At 40.2% G+C, this 9,710-nt stretch overlaps 1 protein-coding gene across 1 annotated transcript; it reads left to right on the top strand.

The window, feature by feature from the left end:
* The first annotated feature begins 581 nt into the window (after positions 1 to 581).
* On the top strand, positions 582 to 1,123 carry LOC129723010 (cuticle protein 19-like). The gene is made up of 2 exons (XM_055676924.1): positions 582 to 728; positions 791 to 1,123. Exons 1-2 carry the CDS (start codon positions 720 to 722, stop codon positions 1,121 to 1,123), a joined length of 342 nt encoding a protein of 113 aa, XP_055532899.1. The 5' UTR covers positions 582 to 719.
* The last annotated feature ends 8,587 nt before the right edge of the window (positions 1,124 to 9,710 follow it).

The following is a 9,710-nucleotide window of genomic DNA, read 5'->3' as shown; positions in this document are numbered from 1 at the left end:
ATTATGCCCCTTTTCCCTTAATAATTATTTAGGATTTCATCTAGTAGAATTGATTTTCATCTAGTAGAAAAGTACTACGAATCCAAATCCAATCCTTGGAGGAGTCATATGTATTTCAAGTCCATATTGTAACATTCTACACGTACGAATAGTGAAGCTTAGTGGTCCGTAGTTGTGGACCTCGAAGACATTATGGAATAGCCAAGAAAAACCTCATCCTGCAACGGCCATGTCGCGTTTGATGGAAGTAACTGAATCATTGATTACAAAAACAGGTTTTATTTAGGCTAAGGAAACCCCATTCTTACTTTACTTACTTTACTTTAAGAAAAGAAACCTCTCACTAAATTGAAACCCATGCGCCGACCAAAAATAGAGCCATGCTAAATTGCATGCGAAAGTTTAAAGCGCAAGGTTGCTTCAATTGAGTATATAGGTACATATATTCGATTAAAGCCGTTCACCGGCATGCAACCGTCAGTTCTCAATCGAAATTAATATTCAAAACCGACTCAATAGTCGAAGAAAGTTAGTTTGGTGGAAAACGGAAAAGAAAAAATTACCTTCTACTAAACAAAAAGCACGGCGAACGCCTGAACGAACACCGGTTAATGAAGCTCTAAGTCATTCAGTATAAAAGTTATGAAGTTTATTGGAACCAATATCAGTTTTTGCTCAGTGTTCTAACAGTAAAGTTAACCATTAACAGGAGATCCAAGATGTTTAAGGTGAGTAGCTTTGTTTCAGTAACAACAGTCGATTTATAACAACTATCTTTCACCTATGATAGATCATCGTTTTGGTTGCCTGTCTGGCGTTCGTTGCTTCTGCCCAATTTTACGGAGGAGATCATGGCCATCATGAAGATTACCGTACTTACCCCAAGTATAAGTATGAATATGGTGTAAAGGACTACAAAACCAAGGACCACAAGAGCCAGTGGGAGAGTCGGGATGGAGACCATGTCAAGGGACAGTATACGCTTGACGAGGCCGATGGAACTCATCGCAATGTGGAGTACACCTCTGACCACAAGGCTGGTTTCCAGCCCCATGTTCAGCGTAAGGGACACGCCCACCACCCGCACGGAGAGAGCTATGCCAATATCGAACAGCACTATTGAGGAATAATCCGAATAAGCTAAGTTGCACCAACGACGCTTTTAATGTTCCTTCTACCAATCGAAAACTGTTGCACCCGAAACCGTTCTCAATTATTGCCTGTTCACCTGTAGTTAATAAAATTTTCTTTTCATAAACAACTGTTCAATACAACTGTTACCATTTGATTTTAGCCGGGCCCTCACCAGCCTTTCGAAATTGCCTTTTTGACGTTTAAACGTTGTTGAATGCTATCGCAATGTAATGCAACGTGATATTTTTCAAAAGTTTATCCAGGCTCTATCGCAAACAATAGATGTTGCAAAATACAGAATCAAGCATTTAAAGTAGCTAAATAAATATTACTGTATCCGGGCTTCACACGTCATAACTGTTCGAATCATTTCAATCATCATTTTAACAACTCTGCTTACGTCAAGCGCTGTTGCGAAGACTAGCAGCTCTGTCCGACAAATTTGATAATAGAAACTTGTACTCTGGAACTGATATTCGTTATTCGTAAAATACATTTTTCAACCATTTCTTTCAATAAAATATTGAGAAAGTTTTCTTGGAAATATGAGTTGTAATATTTTTTCGTGTTTTATTGACTCTTCATGCGTAAAAAATCCCATAGTCGATAGGAATACGGAATAACTCTTCACAAAAGTGTTCCAAATCATTTTATCGAACCAATAAACTGTAAAAAAAAAAACTATCGCATAATCATCCTTCCATCATTCGTCAGCGCATCCCTCGTTCTGCACGACTCAACTGGAACCAATCGGGCTTACCTTGTTAATGATTTGACACGTCCCTTTCGCCTAGCCTTCGGTTCGCGCGGTTGACATTGATCCCTGCTTTTTCGTTCAGTCCTGCCCTGCCTACCGATTATGGTGCTGATCCTTTCGATGTCCTGCTGAATAATGTTTGACAAAGATTGAGACCACCCAGCGATGAACCATGTTCTCGCTTATGTTGCTTACTATACATCCCTATACGAAGGAGCGCGCGTGTGGCACGTTGCCCTTCTAGCTAGCGTGTCCTTCTTGTCTACCGGTCGTCTAGCCCGCCCCTGGCCGAGGTAGAACACATTAGCATCTTTATGATTTCCTTGTTCTTGCTTGTGTCAGTTTTAACTTCTGTTGAAAATGCAAAAAAAAGCCAATTTTACACGGATATCAGAGCAGCTAAGCGGAAGATTCCTTCGCTCATGGAAATCTTAATTAGCCGGAACGGAGAAAGGAAAATTTCGTTCTGCCTGGAATGAGTTGCCGAAACAACAGAATGTAGCATTACAAGAGCCGAGTGCTCGCCGGCAAAAAATGGGACCGCTGTCGAAAAAAATCGGTTCCAATATTTGATTTGTTAATGGTAAGGTTTACAAATAAAATCCAGGAAAAACAATATCTTCACTGCATGCATGCAGGCACCATCAGCCGACACTGCAATCCTCTATCCACACCGTTAGTGGGACATTCGATCCACCACGTTTCGGCGAGAGTGCTATCTTCGGGGATTAAATACCTAACGGGATTATAAGGGTTTATCATGCATATTTATTCATCTGTTTCCGGCTGCTTCATATACGATTATTCGTTCATTCGCCGAATGAACCTCCATGTGGTAACATGTGCGTCAAATATTTGTTGTCATTCGGTAATCACGTCTTGGCTAGGAATAGTGTTGCAATTATTTTCAATGATTGTCCAATCCGTTCAAAACCATACTTTCATGATCGTCCGTCTCGGCTATGCCTAACCGAGCGGAACATTGTTCATACCGGTAAATAATGGACCAAGTTTGTTCAAAGGCGAGCAAAATCTAGTAAGCAAACTCAAACATAATTTTTCGAATCAATATTTAACAAGGATGTGGCGCTTTTGCCAGTCACTTCCATCAGCTTGTTCCGGGTGATAATAACCTAAAGATGGTAGTGGAAGAAAAACATTCGCCGGACGGTCCGAAGAAGTTTTATCCAAGCAACGTAGAAAAAAGCGAAAAAAAAACGAACTTCCTCCGACAAGTGGCACGACCCCGGCGCCGGAAGATGGACACATAGCTGCACCGAGCGCATATAATAAAAAACGCAAACAAGGCAAAACTTGGCGTACGAAGAATGGCTTTCGGATCCCGCCAAGCAGAAATCGGTGCTGGTGTTCGCTAATGCAAGTGTTGAGCGGCACAGTCAATAAAACGCGGTTCTCAACTTCCTTCTACATCTGCAGGCAGGGAAGAGCAGAGCAGGTATCCGTGCGTTGCGATTCCACCAGGCGGAAAGATTTCAAAGGTAGTCAAATATTGGAGTGGTATAATTTTCCGCATCCATTCTTTTCATTGTCACAAGGTAGATATTAGAAGCAGCTCGCTTCTCTGTATCAGCTGTGCAATAGTTGACATTTGAAAGGTGAGACTCTTTTTCCGCCTTCGCTGAATCCAAATTTGTTTGATTTTTTTTTTTCGGGAATTGCTCACTAAAAGAAATTTACAGTTTTTATATATTGTGTATTCTTAGCCGCCGCGGCGGTGCCGAATTGAACCTATTGGAAAATTGATAGAAAAATTCGATTCCATGTGCAATAACTTACGATTGAGTGCTTTTTTGAATTTGAAATTGCGGGGTATCAACGTTACGAAATTTGAGATCGTGCATGTCTTCCTACTGAAGCGGTCTTTTGTTGACTATAATAAATTTTCCACTGAAGTTGACGGTGTGGACTTTATTAGCACAATATTTGATCGAATCCGCCAATGTTTGAATTTGTTGACATGTTCACGGTTCTTTTACATATTGACGCATAAGTCGAGTCACCAAGAGAACATCTAAAATCTAATTAAAAAAAACAATTAGGTATACATGAAACAAAATAAATCTTAAATTGATCGAACAAACTCTAAGCTAGTCAAAACCAGAAACAGTCGTCATATATTTGAGCAACGTCAAAATACTTACAAAACACGAAGAGGAGAGTACTTACATAGATTACGAGTTATCAATCTGTTTCTGAGGAACCAACATTCGTGCTTACTAACATACGCGAAAATGCCCTTTTTAAGTTCCAATCAGTTTACCAGTTTATCAGTTTATCAGTTTTTAAACAAGCTTACTTGCTCACGCTAGATTTTAGGAATATTTTTGAAAATCAAACCTCCTGAGCAATTCCTTAAAAACTAAAATGTACTTGACTAAAATTTTGCACAGATATTCGAATGGACTAAACTTGTCATTTTGTGCTGTTGGTAATTTTTTTGAATTACTACTAAGGCCGTTACAAATTTTATTTTCATTTTATGTCATCCCAGACCCTCCCCCCCAACTCCTTCATAAATCTAGAAAATTAAATGGGGAAGAAAAAAGTTCAAGTCGTTTTGTTAATGTTATGGTTTTTTACCAGCGTATATGCTAAAATTAGCGACAAACAAGTCCAGTGACAGCGAGAGTGTTGTCGAGAGGCAAGCAATATGATAAAAAATAATATTAAAATGTTATTTTTCAATATTTATTTGAGTGCAAGTTACAAAAGTCGTTAGCGTGACCTTTGCGGTTTGGAGATCGTGCATTTCCACAGAGATTACAGGAGGGAGTTTTTTTTATTTAGAAGGGACGGATTGGATTGGATCAGGATTTATAAGTTATGCGATCATATGGGCGATACGACTCTTTTGATTGCGAAAGCGACGTTGTCTCAGAGGCATATAGACCGTTCCGATAATTATAAATACACGTACGATCAACCGTCATTTCAAATAACGTTCAGTATTCAACCAAACGTTGGCTGCGTCCTGTTGTTTACATCCAAAAGAAATAGATGCTGTCATTTTTTCTACCATTTAGTGCGAAATTTTGAAAATGCGTGGCCTTTCGCCCGAGCAAAGAAAGCGGATTGTGCACAAATGGGGCACCGTGACTGGTATTTCTATAAGAAAATTAGCCAGAGAAGAAGGTATAAGTGTCGGAGCAGTTCAAACCGCATTGCGGAAGTATTGTGAAGAGTGCACATTTACTGATGCCCCAAGACGTGGTAGAAAACCCGGGCCTGTTGAGCCCACAATGGACAAAAAGGTTAAGGAATACTACAAGCGGCATCCTTCAGTATCAGTACGAGATGTGGCGAGAAAGCTTGGAACCCCGGCGAGTTACGTTATGCGTGCCAAGGGAAGAATGGGTCTGCAGACCCGTCGAAAGCAGAAGCAGCCAAAACGAAATCCAAAACAAGCTGAATCTGTGAAACCGAGAGCTCGAAAGTTTTATGACAAACTTCTGACCAAAAAAATGGGGTGTGTTATCATGGATGACGAAACCTGCATAAAACTGGAGTATAAGACTCTGCCAGGACCGCAATTTTATACATCACCGAAGAGAAAGGATGTCCCTGGACCAGTGAAAGCCATTTACACCGAAAAATTCGGCAAGAAGGTAATGGTTTGGCAGGCCATTTGTGAATGTGGGAAAATATCTCGTCCATTTATTACGAATGATACAATGAATGGTAAAATTTACGTGAAAGAGTGTTTGCGGAAAAGGTTGTTACCCATGGTTAAGCAGCATAACAATCCTCCAATCTTTTGGCCCGATCTTGCTTCCTGTCATTACTCTAAGGATGCACTAGGGTGGTATAAAACAAATAATGTCACATTTGTCCCAAAGGAGGTGAATCCTCCAAACTGCCCTGAAATTCGCCCTATTGAAACTTTTTGGGCTTTGACCAAGGCAAAGCTGAGGAAATATGTCAAACCAGCGGACAATGTTAAAAAATTAAAAAGAGATTGGCTTAAAGTGGTAAAAATGGTCAGAGAACACACTGTGCAAAAGCTTATGAGTAGTGTTAAGAGAAAAGTTAGAGAACTCGCGTATCCTACGAAAAATAATCCCAACTTGAATTGAAACTGGAAAGAAAACACTTATTATCTATATTTCAGAATAAAATGACCCGAAAAATCCTGTATTTTTTAGTTTATTCAAGTAAGAAGATGTATTTATAATTTTCGGAACAGTCTATATAAATTTTCTCTAACAAAATGGACTACTTTAAGACGTTGGGTGGGCTCGTCGATTTGAGCGCCACATCAATATTCTGCCGCTCCATCTCCTCCGGCGATCGCTTCGAATAATGGGCCGACGCCAGATCCGGCCAAAACACAGCGACTTCGGCCTTATGTTATTGATTGATGAAATACGCAATTTCTGACAGGCACTTCGTACTATAAATTTCCCCGTTCACGGCTAGTCCGGATCGAAAGAAGAGCGGCTTTGACATCCTCTTCTCACTGATTGTCAGCCACAACAGCACCTTCTTGAAGAACTTTGTGTGTAAAATTACCATCACCTCGGTGTTCACTTCCTTCGTGGGGGAAGCAAAATACGAAGCGCCCTGCCAGTCGTAGCCATCCAGGGTGAAACAGGTCTCGTCGGCCACCACCACCGCCACGTCGTGATTTGCAGAGAGAATCGATTTGACCATCTGATTCAGGCGCTGTCATTGCCTGCAGCTCCGAGACTAGTGGACGGGACTGCTGCTTCATGACGTGATGTCCATGTTCGCCAGGTACTTTTTCACTGTTTGGCCGGTTACACCCACCTCCCGACCAAGCGCACGCAGCGATGTAGCCACTTTTCCCTCGGTCTTTTTCTTCAGCATCCTTTCAAGCTTCTTGTTGCTCAGGGTCATCGGTCGTCCGGAACAGGGCTTTCTTTTAATGCTCTAATTGTTGTCCTATAGTGCCAAGATGTTGTAGATGCCGAAAGGGGCGTACCCGGTGTCCACGAACTGCCGCACGATTTCCTTTTTCGGCGCGACGGGGTACCGTTCTTTGAACGCGCAAATTTCTGAACGGAGTAGCTTCACTGTTTTCGCTATCACGGTTAGAGTTCGACTGATAAGAGCTGTCAAATTTTTTTGCTGGCTTATGGGTTAATGCGATTGATGCTGCATGCGAAGTTTCATCAGTGCGTGTAAAGGTAAACCTATGAAAAATCAGCAATTTTTGTCCACTTTTTTACCGCAAACGTTATTGTAGATTTGGCGAAGTTGTAGGCAAAAATTTCATCCTCCAAAAATATACACTACAAAGATATTAAAAAAAAATTCTTTTGGCATATTTTAATTTTTTTCATTTCTCATTTCTCCAAGTTCAGCTAATTATTTTCTTTTCTTTTTTTTGAAAATTTTTTGTTTCTTATTCCTTTATCACCAGGTTACTATCAAATTTGAGTTGATTTTTTGTAGTTTTTATCATGAAACAAATATTAAATGTGTTTTTGTTAATTGTTCAATGCTGTTTTATTATCATTGGGGTTGTACTATTATCATGGACGGATTGATCAAGTCATAAAAAAGAAAGAAGCTCTATTATGCAATAGATTAAACCTCTTGGATATTATTTATCTACCTGGAAATGATAGGACAAACATGACTGTCCTCATAGAACTGATATCTTAATCAATTTTATCTCTTTAATTTTTTTGTTGACAAGAATAGTTTTGTTCCTACAGTATACATTTTTTATCTACAACTTTGCTCAAGACGTCACACCGATAAAACAACCCGTTCAGGTACTAAAAATATTTCTAGATAAACATTTCAAATGGTCCTATCTGCTCTCATCGTTTTTCCGGAGCGTCTTCTTATTCTGGTAAAGGCTCAGCTTTAGTAACTGTCTTTAACGTGGTTTTCGTTCAGAAGGCTAGAGTGATCCCTCCGCTATCAACTTGTGCAAATAACGTGTCTTAAAAGGTGTTTAATAAGTTGTGGTGATTGAATGAAAGCGATCGATCAAAAAATCGATCAAAGCAGATAGGACCTTTTGAAATGTTTCTGTAGATTTGTGATTTTTAATACCCTTTTTTATATCATTTTATAAACCCTTTTCACAAATTAATCGTAATTAAAAAAACACTAATGGCACAAAATGACATTTTTAGCCCATAGGAAGATTTGTGCAATGCTTCGACCAAATAAAAAATGATTGCCCTTTTTGGAATTGCCCAAGAAGCATATATCTGCTGGGGCTGATATTTTGATGTACATAAGGCTGCCCATTACTTCACGGTATGGTCCTCTAACAGGCTATGCCTTGATACAGGTTGGCTGCAATCATTTTTTTCATAAGCGTCTCCATTTGGTTGCATCTATACATATGGACCTTCTTCAGGACTTTTTCAATGTTAGTTACCTGCAAGAAGTGCATTTTTCCTAAATTCCGCTCGTTCTTCATTTTCATGCCAAGAAAGCTTCGCAGCTCGCAGTTTCGTGATCTTGAGGAACTGGAACGGCTTATTCTTCACTGTTTTCTACCATCTTGGACTGTACTTTCTTAATCATCAGGTCATCGAAGTACATAAGCAGCTAGACATCATCGTTCTCGCTTTCGTCGATCGGGTGTATTAGCAATAGTCATTTGATTTTTTCAACCCAAGCTTCAACGGTATTTGGTTCAACTTCTTGTTCCAACATTAGGGAGCCTGCTTCATACCATAAAAGAATTTTCGAAACTATCAAACTCTAACAGGATCCGATTCAATCATCATCGTCATCACTATAGGGTACAGCCATGAAAATTGTTTCTTTGAGTTTACTATGCAGAATGGCCATCTTCATACCCATCTGATGCAGGGCGACTGCCAGAGAGTATCGTAATAATCTAGGCCAGGAATCTAGAAGAACCCTTTTACGACCAATCTTGCCTTGTGCCACACGACATTTCCGTCAATACTCAGTTTGGCCACAAGGGCTTTACTCGTGTTGGACGCTTTACTATCTGCCACCCAAGATAGTTCTCCATACATTGCATTTCATCACGGACAGCCACTTGCCAGTGATCCTCGTAGTTGCGCTCATCGATTTCGTGTTAGGATAATGGTAGATTAGTAGAATCAAATGTTTCTGCTGCAGATGTCAGATGAATCAAGTCTGCACTTCTGTTCGCTGCGCCTAGTGGTTGACTCCGGACAGTCATCACTGTCATGTTGTAAAACGATTGCCCCAGGGATTGTTTCTTCTGTGATTTCTCTATCATCGGAATTTTCAATTGGAACTTCAGGTGGCAGCTCATAATCTAGATTGTTCAATACACATCTTCCTCTGAATCATAAAAATAAGGTATCTGCAATGAAACTTGACATGCCCTTAATTTGCTCAACGTAAAAGAAATTCTTCGTTGAGCTTGACGTATCTTGCAATAACAATTTTCCCCGCTACTTTGTCTCAAATTCGCTATTCATTCCCTCTTTCTTGAAGTCTGTACGATCTTGAACACCCGTGCAGTGAATACTACATCAATACGAGCCTGTGAGAGTCATTGCAGGCTACATCAATGGTGACAGGAGTTTTCAGCAGCTGCAAGAACCGCAAACAATTTGTATCTTTCACGAGATGGTCAGTGCATCTCGAGTCTACGCAGAACTAGATCTTCATGACTTCAGACTTCTTCTGGTCACCGTTATCCATGAACACGACTGCCTTCTTACCGATTGCTGTATTAGCATTTTGTTAGGGTTTTTTTTTTTGAATGACACTCGATGGCACATACCGGTAAACTTCTTTTGTTGCTTCTTCCAACCTCCGACGAACACCGCACTATTGTTCGTATTCGAGTTATCCTGACAGTCTG

The sequence above is a fragment of the Wyeomyia smithii genome, chromosome 2, assembly GCF_029784165.1.
Source record: "Wyeomyia smithii strain HCP4-BCI-WySm-NY-G18 chromosome 2, ASM2978416v1, whole genome shotgun sequence".
Taxonomy (NCBI): domain Eukaryota; kingdom Metazoa; phylum Arthropoda; class Insecta; order Diptera; family Culicidae; genus Wyeomyia; species Wyeomyia smithii.
The sequence above is the reverse complement of the archived record's forward strand: the minus strand, read 5'-3'. Positions and strand labels throughout refer to the sequence as shown.